Genomic DNA, 13,874 nt, shown 5'->3' on the forward strand with positions numbered 1-13,874 from the left:
TTAACATTTACTTATTTTTGGTTGTTCTGGGTCTTCATTGCTGCAGGTGGACTTTCTCTAGTTGGGAAGAGCAGGGGCTTCTCTCTAGTTGCAGGATGCAGGCTTCTCATGGCGGTGGCCTCTCGCTGCGGAGTACAGGCTCTAGAGCTCAAGGGCTTCAACAGTTGCTGCAGGTGGGCCCAGTAATTGCAGCACGCGGGCTTAATTGCTCCACGTCATGTGGGATCTTCCCAGACCAGGAATCGAACTGGTGTCCCTTGCATTGCAAGGCAGATTCTTAACCACTGGACCACCAGGGAAGCCCAAGTAGTTGGTTCTGATAAGAAATGCAAAGGGGGTTTCTCATGGAAAGCGTGGTTTGGGGAGAAGGCTTCCAGGGTGGACGGAGTATAATGGGCAGTGAGGCGTGCTGGAGGGTGTGCAGATTCCGGGTACCATGGATGCTTGCCACCTTTTCCAGGTCTACATGAAGATCTCAGTTCCCAAGGGCATCCAGTTTGTCGGACACCCTGGCAAACGCCATCTGACCAAGAAGATGTGTGTGGCCTCTGGGGAGACGGAGCCCATGTGGGTGGTTCTGTCCTTCGGCGACCTGGGTCTTAGCAACATCACAGGTGAGATTCAAGTGCTTATTGGGGCATCTCCCCTCTCCAGGACACCAAGGGGTCCAGGTGCTGAATCCAGGCACGGGGGAAGGGTCAGTAGGACAGAACAGGTGGTTGAGGGACAAGAGAGCTACTGGAGGAGTCTGGATCAGTCCAGAGTGACCAAGAGGTGGGGGGCCACATCTGGGGGAAGCCAGGCTCTCAAAGTGCCCCACCAGTGTAGCATGCACTTACACTTGCACACATGTGCACTCATGCATATCTATGCATTCACATATATGCAACATGCATCATGCACACAGATATGCGTGCATGCATACCTGGGAAGCCTGGGACAAGAGTGGGGGACAGAAGAGCGGCAGATGGGGTCCTGTTTTGAGAACCAGCACCGAGTACTCAAATCTCCGCAGCCAAAGCTCTGGCTTACAGAGAAACGAGCTGCTGCCGCGATGGGAAGTCCGTCAGACCCCCAGAGGAGAATTACGCTGACAGAAGGGTCCCCATTGGAAGAGACCACATCCGGTGCAGTGTGATGGTCGAGGTAAGCCCATGTCCTTGCTCAAGGCACTTGGCCAGGGCCTGATTGGCTCCCCAGTGAGGTGGGGACGGGGATGTGTGGGCCTTCCCCACGCCAGGGCCAGGGCAGCCCCCACCAGTCCTGCTCTGGGGCCTCGGGCTGAAGGACCGTGGCAGCCATCCCCTCTCCATGTGGCCGAACAGGCTTTGGTGCAGTGATGTGGGGCTCTCAAAGGCTGCAGGGAAGTGTCCTCCTGACCCCCGGGGTCGATCGCCATGGAGGGTGGCGTGCCTTTCTCTCCTGGCTGTCCGTTCATCATAGACAATTGTAGAGACTGTGGCCCAGCATTTGGAGGGCTGTCCTTGGAATGCCCGTGCGGGAAGGATGCAGAGCCTCCAGCCAAGGGGCCCGGACTGCCACCCCCACACCCCCCACCCCCACCTCGCCTCCCCTCTCAGCTGTGAATCTGGGATCTGCCACTTGTCCTTGGGGCTCATCAAGTGTCTTGTGATTCCCAGTCTGCTCTGAAGGATTGGGTGCTCACACTCACCCCACAGCGTCAGGGAGGTGGGAGAACGTACATGGCATCTCATCTCACAGTGCTGGGCTTGTGGGGACAATGATGCCCCATCTTTTCTGGGGCTGCTCAGATGCATTAGAGCCCAGAGCTCTGGTCAGACTCCTGTTTATTGCTGCTCGGAGAGCACGCGACAGCCCTGCTGAAGGGCTAAAGCCCGGAGTGTTGCCCCTTCCCAGTGGCCCAGCTGCAAACAGCTGCCCTCCCTCCCCTGCAGTCCTGGTGGAGCTGAACACAAATGTTTTCCATCAGCACCAGGAGTCACATGCGAGCTGGGCGGAACTCCCGGAGGCGGACGGGTCATTGCTGCAGCTTTGTTGACATGACGTGATGGAGTCCTCAGGGACCCGTGTGTCATCAGATGAGGCATACAATCTCCATGAGCCAACAGGAATGGGATGGCCTCGACAGGAAATGCAGAAATCCCTGGTGACCTGCTGCAAAGCCCTGTGCACACTTGAGCCACAGCCTGCCCTCCCTCCGACCTGGAGGCCTGGAGCGCTTGTCTCTTTCCTCTGCAAGAGGAATTTCTAAGATGTACAGAGAAGGATTCTCCTGTTCCTCCCACTCGCACTGCTCAGCTATATCCAATGTCTGCAGCATCCACTGGTCCAGCTATGTACGCTCAGCTCTAGGAGACGGGAGGTATGATGTAGGCATCAGAAGACCTGAAATGTTGATGCAAAGACTGAAGCATGAATTAGAGAAATAGACTGATGAAACAGGAAGTGCTGGGTGCGCGGCTTCTCCCATCTTGTCCCACCATGGAACTCTGGGTGCACGATTCACTCGCTCTATTACACGATGGACCCTGACCAGACATCACATGCCACCTACCAGGTCGGAGGCCGAATACAACAGAAAGGCTATTCCTGAGAGGCACGTGGTAGGGAGGAAGTGATGGCTGCACCATCATGAGTGCTGTGTCAAGTGGAAGAGAGGCCACTGCCATCCCACCCGGCAACCCAGCTGGCTCCGGGGATTATGACCTTTAGAACTTTTGCTGGAGAGCCTTCGATCACCCCACCATGTCTCAGTGGAGTTCACAGAATCAGAAAGAAGGCCGACATAATTCAGAGCCACAAGGAGAGCCTCACGGGCATCATGGGAGTGAAAGGGGGTCTGCCCTCTTGGCCAGAGTTGGGCTCTGGAGTGACAGCCTTGAGTTCAGATGGGAACTGCTGGGCAGTTAAATGAGAGTGTGTGTGGAAGGCATCTCTTGAGTTCCTGGCCTGAGTGCTACAGAAATGGGAGCTGCTGTCATCCAGGCATTTATAATGGTCAACTGGGGGATCCTGGACACAAGCCAGGGATGCTTTTTCCATTCTAGGAGATGTCCATCAGCTGATGAATCAATAAACATGGTGCAAAGGGATACAGTTTCCCAACATCATGGAATATTACTCGGTCATGAAAAGGAATGAAGCACCGATTTGTGCTCCAATGTAGACGAACCTTGAAAACATTATGCTGAGTGAAATAAGCCAGACACCAAAGATTGCATAGTGTATGATCCCATGTATATGAAATATGCAAATAGATAAATCCCTAGAAAGGCAAGAATCAAGCACTGTTATGTGCTATAAGGTTGCAGAAAAGTCCTGCCAGAGATAATAAAAGTGACATTTCACAGGGACCTTGTTTTGGAACCTGACTGGGAGCTGGCTCGAGCACAGAGGCAAAGGAGACTGGAACCCAAGATCAGCTAAAAGCCAGGGCAGCGTGAAGGCAAGATGCTGGCACCAGAGTCCCCTCTGAGTTAAGCTGGAAGAGGAGATAGGGCTGAGTGGCCGGGAGCAGCCCCACGGGCTATTTCAAAGGCTATGCTGGGGTGGGGGTGTGTCCAGGAGACCCTGGATGGTCAGGGGCCATGCTCAGTGCCAAAGGAAGGGTTCAGAGGCTGTCTCTGGATCTGCTTGTTCTGAACATTGAGTGTAAATGGAATCATACACTCTGTGGGCTTTCCTCTCTGGCTTCTCTCACTTAGCATGATGTTTTTGAGGTCTGCTTACATTGTGGTGGTAATTTAGTCGCTCACTCATGTCTGACTCTTGCAACCCCACAGACTGTAGCCCGCCCAGGCTCCTCTGTCCCATGGGGTTTTCCAGGCAAGAATCCTGGAGTGGGTTGCCATTTCCTCCTCCAGGGGGTCTTCCCACGTCTCCTGCATTGCAGGTAGTCTCCCGCATTGCAGGCAGATTCTTTACTGCTGAGCCACCAGGGAAGCCCTATCTATAATCTACTGTCTTTCATATCCATATTAGCCCTACTGAGACTCTCTTTCCCCACATATAACTCCTGTATTGTAGCAGGAATCAGTGCCTCATCCCTTTTCATGGTGTGTAATGTTCCACTGTATCTGTTCACCCATTGGTAGACATCTGAGTTATGAATCATTTTTATGACTGTATAGCTATCATGGGTTTACAATGGCCAGGCCCTGTCCAGGGCCAACAAGAGACCGAGCTGATAGACTGGTAAGAGGGTTGCTGAGGCCCAAGCAGAACCGTGGGGGCTCACCTTGGAGCCTGTGGCTGAGCAGATAGCCTGCAGACTCCATGTCAAGTGTGCTGGGTGTGAGATGACAGTCCAGCTGGTGACAGCTCAGTGTCATCCACAAGGGTGTGCTTGGCCTCTTGGTGCCAACCATGGGCCATTTTGCTGAAGATTTGTCAGCTAGTTGCTCAGTGGGGATATCTGGTTGTGGCTTGAGAGGTGCCTCCTGGACTCATCAGTACAGACCCTGGATGGATGATGCCCATCTTTGCAGCATCTGCGGAGGACTGGGGGCAGGGGGTGGAGGGAGGGCAATGAGAAGATCTAACAAGAACTGACTGTTCAGTAGCACCGAGAAGACGCCAGCCCTGTCTGAAGTACACCTAGCCCTCACATCGAGGTCAATGCCTTCATCACCTCCATCTTCAGCTCAGTTCAGTTCAGTTGCTCAGTCATGTCCGACTCTTTGCAACCCCATGGACTGCAGCACGCCAGGCTTCCCTGTCCATCACCAATTCCTAGAGCCTGCTCAAACTCATGTTCATAGAGTCAGTGATGCCATCCAACCATCTCATCCTCTGTCGTCCCCTTCTCCTCCCACCTTCAATCTTTCCCAGCATCAGGGTCATTTCCAATGAGTCATGTCTTTGCATCAGGTGGCCAAAGTATTGGAGTTTCAGCTTCAGCATCAGTCCTTCCAATGATAACAAATAGAGGCCCAGGGAAGTTAAGTGAGTGGCCCTGGGTCACCCAGCAAGCAGTGGGTGTATTCTGGTTCTCTGGAGACACAGAGCCAGTAGGACATAAGTCTCTCTCTAGAAAGAGATTTATTATAAGCGGTTGGCTTACACGATCATGTGTGCTAAGTTGCTTCAGTTGTGTCCGACTCTTTGCGACCCCATGGACTGTATAGCCCACCAGGCTCCTCTGTCCATTGGATTCTCCAGGCAAGAATACTGGAGTGGGTTGCCATGACCTTCTCCAGGGGATCTTCCTGACCCAGGGATCGAACCTGTGTCTCTTACATCTTGTGCATTGGCAGGCGGGTTCTTTACCACTAGCACCACCTTTAAAGCTTACAAGGTCATGGAGGCTGAGAAATCGATCATGGAGGCTGAGAAATCAATCATGGAGGCTGAGAAATCCACAGTCTGCGATTTTGAAGGCCTGAGAACCAGGAGCATCAAGGGCAGAGACGATCGATGCCCCAACTCAAAAGCTATCTGGCAGAGAGAGAATTCATCCCTCTTCCGCCTTTCATTGTATTTGGGTCCTCAGTAGAGTATTTGGGTGTTACCCACACTGGGGAGGGCCATTTACATCACAGTCCATCCGTTCAAATGCTGGCTCCTTTAAGAGATGCCCTCACAGGCACGCCCAGAAGTAACGTTTGATCAGATGTCTGGAGTTGACAAATAAAGTGAACCATCACAGTGGGAGAAATTGGGACCCCAGGAGGCTGTCTGGCTGCAGTGGTCAAAGGTTAACCCTTTAAGGTCTGGCCTCAAGTGGCCGCAGCTCACCAATCTGCTGACACTGCTAAAGGAGACCTGGAAAAGTTGGAATCCCACGGGTCAGGTGAAACCCCACAAGGTGTATCCCATTAAATTTCGAGTGCTCCCCTTTTTAAAAAACATTGTTCATTTTTGGCTGTGCTGGGTCTTTGTTGCTGCGCGCGGGCTTTCTCTAGCTGCAGTGGCAGGGCTTCTCATTCGGCAGCTTCTCTTGTCGCGGTGTATGGGCTCCAGAGCGCCGGCTCAGGAGCTGTGGTGCACAGGCTTAGCTGCTCCGTGGCCTGCGTAATCTTCCCAGATCAGAGATCGAACCTGTGTCTCCTGCATTGATTGGCAGGCGGATTCTCAACCACTGGACCACGAGGGAGGTTCTTGAGTGCTCCCTTTGAAGAGAACAAGCCACCTGCCTACTGGGTGATGTTGTGGAAGGGGTGGGAGCAGGAGCATGAGAGACAGGAGACAGAGGAGGCACTAGACAGTAGGACAGAGACCCCCGTCCTTGGCAGACCTGGGTGCCCCGTTCTCAACGCTCTTAGAGGCCAGATAGGGCCTCGGATCCGCAGCCTTTGAGTCATTGTGTTCTTTACCCAGAAGCCGGGCTGGGATCTGGGTGGAAGGAGTGGTCAGGAGGGTGGGGTGGGGGTGTGAGAAGCCTGATAACTCTAGGCCTGGTTGGTGAGTTTGACTAGAGCCCGGGGAAAGGGAAGTGAGCCTCAGTTTCCCCATCTGGACACAGGAGGTAGGAGACCAGGTCCACCTCCGTGCACCTGTGGCATTGTCCTGCGGGGTCCAGACTGCAGGTCCGAGTCTGCAGCCGTGGGACAGCGGCCCGTGCAGTGACTGCCTCCGCTGGTGCTCAGTTCTCCCCGTTTCTCTGTTTCAGCCTGAAGGAGCCCCCCGATCATACACCTACAGCGCTTTCTTCTGTCCCAACGGTGAGTCTCCCATGCACATCCTGCCAAAGACTTCGGCCCTTACACCTGCACTGGTGCAACTTCGTTGCTGCCAAGTGGACACCTGTCTTGCCTCGGGGCTGGGGACACCACAGCAAAGCCACTGAAATGTCCCAGCTAGGGACAAATGTAAGCCAGAGTGAGGACTTGGCTTCTGCCAGGCAGGAAGTAAGCATGTCATGATGGTTGACTGCTGGTGCCAACGAGAAAAGAGATTGCCGTCAGGGGAAGGGGCTGTCGAACTTGGAGTCCCGAGTGAGGAACTGATGGTCTGGGGAAGGGAGGTCTTAGAGACACAACATGGGAAAGCTGGGAGAATGAGGGTGACCCAGAACCCAAGGGTAGCAGAGGAGGGTGTGGGAAATTAAGATAGGTTCCAGGAAGTGTGAGCTCTGGGGTCCACCCTGATCCCCTGAAATTGACATTAAGCCTGCCCATGATCTCGAAGTGGGTACGGAATGCCCAGGGAGTGGAGTGGACAGAGAAAGACACTTCCACGCCTCTGCCTTGGTGGGGCCATGTCAGTGCTGGGACGAACGTGAGCCTGAGCTGCCTATGGGAGGGTCTGACCCTACCCCATCCAACCCCTCCTCAAGAGCCCTCCACTTTGGAGCTTGGGCTGGGCCTGGCGCTGGACGCTTATCTGGCAGGTTTTGCCAAGAGGCAGAGCAGAGGATCTGAGATGGCATCCCCAGGTGATGCCAACCCCTAGGTGTACCACCTCCCTGTTGCCACGGCATTCACATCACACTCTGGACCCAGGCTTCCTTTTGAGATCCCCCTCCCCTTTTTTCAGTAAATAGCAAGACATCACATATATGCTCAAATGATTTTGTAAATAATTATATGTCTTTATTTTGGGGGGACTTCCTTGTTTGTGGCTCAGCTGGTAAAGAATCCGCCTGCAATGCGAGAGACCTGGGTTCGATCCCTGGGTTGGGAAGATCCCCTGGAGAAGGGAAAGGCTACCCACTCCAGTATTCTGGCCTGGAGAATTCCATGGACAGTCCATGGGGTCGCAAAGAGTCGGACACGACTGAGCGACTTTATTTTCAGCTGTGCTGGGTCTCCATTGCCGAGCGGGCTTTTTTCTAGTTGTGGTGTGCGGGCATTTCATGGTGGTGGCCTCTCCTGCTGCGGAGCACAGGCTCTGGAACACGGGAGCTTTAGTAGCTGCGGCTCCCGGGCTCTAGAGCATGGGCTCAGTAGCTGTGGTGAAAGGTTGCTGCTGTGAGCCGTGAACCACGCCGGGATCCTTGGCCTTCCAGGGAGAGGAATTTGATCCAGGGCCAGTGGTGAGGCTGCTCAGAGCTTTTGTGTAATAAAGTTTTGTTAAAGTATAAAAGAGATAGAGAAAGCTTCTGACACAGACATCAGAAGAGGGCAGAAAGAGTGCCTCCTCACTACTTTATAGCAAGAAGTTATATGCCTATTCGCAAGCTGCTAATTAAAGAAAGGAAATGTCACAAAACTCAGTTGCACCAGACCCCTCACTCACAACATAAATTTTGAGATAACATCGGCACGAGGTGAATCATCCCGGGCCATAAAACTGTTGATATGAATCTTGAAGAAAGGCAGGTTTCCAAGCAAATACACAGTTTGATTAACATAGCTCAAGAGAACATTTCCACGAGTAAAACATGCTGGTTTGTTGAGCCCTTATCAGTTCTGAGTCTTAGGCAGAACCGACTTGAAGAAAGACAGAGTCTAAGGTAGATACATAGTTCATTAACGCAACTTAAGAAAAACATTTTCATAAGAAAAATGCATTGGTTAGCATTTCATAACCAATGCATTCCCATTGGTTAGCTCAAGGTTTGAGAAAAGTTAAGTTCAGGTGGAACCAGGCGTCATCCTGGCAACACAGAATTTTAAAAGAAAGCTCCTTTTAATTTTGTATAGAGAAGGAAAAAACGTCTGACACTTGTGTATTGTTTCTTCCTGCCACTTAAGAGAGAGAAAAACCACGTCTGACACTTGCAGTCTATTTCCTCCTCTTGGGTACCACTAGCCTTCCTGCCTGTTACCCTCTCTGACGCACAGGCTTAGTTGCTCCGTGGCATGAGGGATCTCCCTGGATCAGGGATCGAACCCATGTCTCCTGCATTGGCAGGTGGATTCTTTACCACTGAGCCACCAGGGAAGCTCTTAGAGAAATGCAAATTGAAACGCAGTAAGTTATCAGTGCACACCTATCCGAATGAGTAAAATAAAAAGTATAGTGACGACGTGAAAAAGTGGCCAGGATGTAGACAAGTTGGATCTTTCATACATTGCTGGTGGGAATATAAAGTGGTACAGCCACTGTGGTTTCTTAGAACTGTTTGATGATTTAAAAAAACAACATGCTGTCAGCATTGACATTGACATTGAAGTCGCTCAGTCACGTCCGACTCTTTGCGACCCCATGGACTGTAGCCTACCAGGCTCCTCCGTCCATGGAATTTTCCAGGAAAGAGTACTGGAGTGGGTTGCCATTTCTTTCTCCAGGAGATCTTCCCAACCCAGGGATCGAACCCAGGTCTCCCGCACTGTAGGCAGACACTTTACCTAAAGAGACAGTAAAATATCTCTAGGCAATTGTACTCTTAGGCATTTTAAGAGAAACAAAGACTTACATTCATACAAAAACCTGTATACAAATGTTCACATCAGCTGGTAGCTCAGACGGTAAAGATTCTGCCTGCAGTGCAGGAGACCTGGGTTTGATCCCTGGGTTGGGAAGATCCCCTGGAGGAGGGCATGGCAACCCACTCCAGTATTCTTGCCTGGAGAATCCCATGGACAGAGGAGCCTGGTGGGCTACAGTCCATGGGGTCACACAGTCAGATACGACTGAGCGACTAAGCACAAGCACAGCACAGACTGAAAACAGCCTAGATGTCCTTCCGTGGAAGAGTGGTTACGCAAAGTGTGGTCTGTCCGCATGTCAGAATATGAACCAGAGGTAAAAAGGAAGAGGCTACTGATAATATGGAGCAACTAAAATGAAGGGGGTTGAGTAAAAAAAAAAATCAATCCTAAAAGAATACATAAATGATTCTTTTTATAACCTTGTCCACATGACAGGATTTTAGAGATGGTGGTCATATTCGTGGTTGTTGGGGTGGGGAGAGAGGGTGTGAGTATGGTGATAAAAGTGTAACAAGAGGGATCCCACACAAACAGAGCTGGAGAAATATGAATGAGATCAAGGGGTTCTAAGAGTACCAGCATCCTGGTAATGACAGTATACTAGAATTTGGCGAGATGTTACCTTTGGGGAAACTGGGTCAAAGATTTCTCTTTGTCACTTCTTAGAGTCACATATGGGTCTTCCGGTGTTGCTAGGGGTAAAGAACCTGCCTGCCAATGCATGAGTCATAAGGTTTGATCCCTGGGTCTAGAAGATCCTCTGGAGGAGGGCATGGCAACCCACTCCATTATTTTTGCATGGAGAATTCCAGGAACAGAGGAGCCTGGAGGGCTACAGTCCATAGGTTGCAAAGAGTCGGACATGACTGAAGCAGCTTAGCATGCACACATGCAGAGTCACCTATGAATCTATAATTATCTCAGTAAATTTTAAATGAAAAACATTTTTAAAAGCCGGTGCATGAGGACTTCCCAGGCAGCCCAGTGATTAGGACAGACTTCGCTTTCCAGTGCAGGGGGTTCGGCTTCCATCCCTGGTCAGAGACCTAAGGTCCCACATGCCTTGCAAACACGAAGCCAGAACTTATAATGGGAGCAACACTGTAACACATTCAATAAAGACTTCCAAAATCCCCCCATGATAAAACTTAAAAAATGCATGTGTACAAATACTGTATGATTCCACTTATATGATCTCTCTAGAGCACTCAAGATCCTAGAGACAGAAAGTAGGGTAGTGGTTTTCAGGGACCGGGGGAGAGGAAAATGGAGATTTATTGCTTGGTTGTTGTTGTTGGTTTTTTAAAATTTATTGTTTAATGGATACAGAGCTTTAGTTTTACAAGATGAGTAGAGTTCTTGGGGTGGATGCTGGTGATGTTTAAACAATGTGAATGTATTTTTTTTTTAATTACTTTTTTTAATGTGAATGTATTTAATGCCACTGACCTGTACACTTAAAAATGGTTTAAGATGGCAAATTTTGCATTGTGTGTGTTTTATCACAGTTTTTAAAATTGGGAAAGGAAAAAACCATACCTATGTACTAGATAAAATGTACAAAAATAGAAATACAAAAACTGTCTCCTCTAGTTCACGTACGAAGACATTTCGTTGTATTCACTTTCCTAGGATTGATAATTTGTTTTAGCATTGCTATGACTCAGGAGGTATATAGTTTTATGTCTTGCCTTTTTCACTTAATACATTCTCAGCACTTTTCCTTGTTATTGTATTGTTTATAAAGTCTTTATAAACAGCACTTCAAAACAGCTTCATTATGGTCCATTAAATGACTGCCCCATAATTTGATCATTACGGAACATTTTGAAACATTACTGAACACTTGTATATTGTTTGTAGTTTTTATATTATAATCCACAATAAGCTGGATATATTTGTATTCAAAGTAAGATCAGGAACATTTTTTAACATGTTTATTGAGGTATAATTGACATACAATAAATTAGACATATTTTAAGGGTAGTTTAATCAATGTTGAGAAACATCTGTGAAGCCATCACCACAATCAAGGTAATGAAGGTTCTTATTAACCCTGAAGTCATGCCGCTTTGAAATTCCTCACTCCTCTCCACTGTTGTCTCTAGAGAACCACTGGTCTGCTTTCTGTCTCTGTAGATCACTTCGTACTTTTTAGAATTTTGTGTAAATGGAATCATACAGAACGTTCTCCTTTTTGTCTGGCTTCTTTTACTCAACAGAAGAATTTTGAGATTTGACCACGTTGTGTGTATCAGTAATTCAGTCATTTCTGTCTCAGCAGGATTCCGTTGGATATATGCATAACACTTTTTATCTACTCACCTGTTGAGGGATATTTGAGTTATTTCCGGTTTGGGACTATTTCACATGAGCTACTATGAAAATCTGTGCCCAAGTCTTTGTACGGGTGGGGTGTTTTCCTTTCTTTTGAGTCGATAGCTAGGAGTGGAATAGCTAACGCATATAGTAAGTGTGTTTTTTAACTTTTTAAGAAGCTGTCAGACTATTTCCCAAAATGACAGTACTATTTTGCATTCCCACAGGCACTGGATAAGCCAGTTCTGCCCCATTCTTACCAACACTTAGTATGGTCTGTTTAATTTTAGTCATTCTAATAGATGTCTAGTGGTATCTCACTATGGTTTTAATTTGCATTTCTATCATGACTCACGATATTAAGCACCTTTTCATATGCTTATTTGCTATCTTTTTTTTTGCGGGGGTGAAGTGTCTGATGGAATCTTTTAGCTTTTTAAAAGTTGGATTGTTTATTTGTATTTGGTTTTTGAGAGTATTTAAAAATGCATACTGGGTCCAAGTCCTTTATCAGATGAATGCTTTGCAAAAATATTTCTCCCAGTCTGTATCTTTTCATTATCTTAATAGTGTCTTTTAAAGAGCAGAAGTTTTTCATTTTAATGATGCTTATCACTTTTTCCTTTTATGGATTATTTTTTCTTGTTGTAGCTAAGAAATCTTTGCTCAATCCTACAGTTTCTTCTCAAGGTTTTATAGTTTTAGGCTTTTTTTTCATTTGTAAAATAATCCATTTCAGGTTAACTCTTGGAGCCCATGCAAAGTATGGATCAGAGTTCCTTTTTCTTCATCTGAAGATTTCATTGTTCTAACATCATTTGTTGAGGACTTTTGCTGTTGAATTGCTTTTGCAACTTTGTTGAAAATCAGTTGTTTATACATGTATGGGCCCGTTTCTGGACTCCCTCTTCTGTTCCACTGAGCATTTGTCTGTATTGACACCGATGCTACACTCCTGTTATTGCCTCAGCTTTAGAGTCTCAGTGTCAGATGGTGTGAGTCCTTCTTGTTTATTGATAAACAAGAAGTTGTTTTGACTTCTTGTTTATCAAGACAAAAACAAAGTTGTTTTGACTCTTTTGGATCCTTTGAGTTTCCACATACATTTTGAAATCAGCTTTGAAATTTCTTCAAAAGACCCTGCTGGGATTTTGATTGGGATTGCGTCGAATCTATAGATCAGTTTGGGGGGGTAATTAACATCTTCATAATATTATTTTCCCACCCACGAACACGGTCTAGCTCTCCACTGATTTGCTTCTTTAGTTTCAGCAGCATTTTGCAGTTCCCAACGTACGGGTCTTGCCCATCTTTTGTAGGATTTATCTCTGTGAGTGTTTCATCTTTTGTGCTCTATTGACAAAGAGGTCATCACACCAGCTCCACTCCTCCGTGCTTCCCGCAGCTTCGTGGGGAGCCACACTGGGACCGGTCCCCTGAGGTCCCAATGCTCAGCTCTGGGCATGGGCAGGGGGAGGAAGGATGCTTCTGGTGCCCGCTCAACACCTCATCTCCTTCCCTCTATCCAGAGAGAGTCCACATCTCCACGCCCAACAAGTACGAGTTCCAGTATGTGCAGCGGCCACTGCGCCTCACCCGTTTCGACGTGGCCGTGCGAGCCCACAACGATGCCCGTGTGGCCTTGTCCCCAGGACCCCAGGACACAGCGGGCATGATTGAGATTGTTCTGGGGGGGCACCAGAACACCAGGTCCTGGATCTCCACCAGCAAGATGGGTGAGCCGGTGGCCAGCACACCCACAGCCAAGATCCTCTCCTGGGATGAATTCAGAACATTCTGGATCAGCTGGCACAGCGGGCTCATCCAGGCATGACTGGGTTTGCCTGGGGCGGGCATGGGAACCACCTGGTCCTCTGGCACTTGTTGCTTCCTGATCCATATGATGAGGTGGCAAGGCGGGAAGAGGGGGAAAACTCAAGGCAGCCCTCAAGTTACTTACAGTCTGCCTGGCGTTGCTTCCAAAACACTAGTGAGAGCTGTGGCAGAGAAGGTGCCCAGGGATCTGGGAGGCCAGGGAGAAAGGAAGTGGGTATGAGCAGGTAAGATGAGGACTGTGGACACTTTCTGGGCCAAGCAAAGGAGAGAAAAGAAGTCGGTGTGAACAGCTTCCTAGAAGAGGGGTATAGCCAGGTGGTGTTTTGAAGTATGAATAGGAGTTCGCCAGGCAAACTGAAGCAGAGGCTGTTTCAAGCAGGGGGAGCTACATATGCAAAGGTTCCAGGGAGCCCAGTGACT

At 48.8% G+C, this 13,874-nt stretch overlaps 1 protein-coding gene and 1 non-coding gene across 4 annotated transcripts in view; both read left to right on the forward strand.

Annotated features, from left to right (window-relative positions):
- Positions 1-13,874, forward strand: part of CPAMD8 (C3 and PZP like alpha-2-macroglobulin domain containing 8) — a 100,882-nt gene that overhangs the window by 53,400 nt on the left and 33,608 nt on the right. For all 3 annotated transcript variants that reach the window (XR_807592.4, XM_002688549.7, XM_015471929.3), the window contains 4 exons: positions 461-614; positions 1,016-1,146; positions 6,593-6,644; positions 13,148-13,446. Coding sequence is in view for 2 of the 3 variants with exons in the window: in XM_002688549.7 (XP_002688595.2) it covers positions 461-614; positions 1,016-1,146; positions 6,593-6,644; positions 13,148-13,446 (636 nt within the window). In the remaining variant the exon portion in view is untranslated. The remainder of the gene's footprint in view (positions 1-460; positions 615-1,015; positions 1,147-6,592; positions 6,645-13,147; positions 13,447-13,874) is intronic.
- MIR8550 (microRNA mir-8550) lies at positions 7,807-7,863 on the forward strand. The gene has a single exon (NR_129528.1). It is a non-coding gene; the product is annotated as a microRNA mir-8550 (primary transcript).

Source organism: Bos taurus, chromosome 7 (assembly GCF_002263795.3).
Source record: "Bos taurus isolate L1 Dominette 01449 registration number 42190680 breed Hereford chromosome 7, ARS-UCD2.0, whole genome shotgun sequence".
Lineage (NCBI taxonomy): Eukaryota > Metazoa > Chordata > Mammalia > Artiodactyla > Bovidae > Bos > Bos taurus.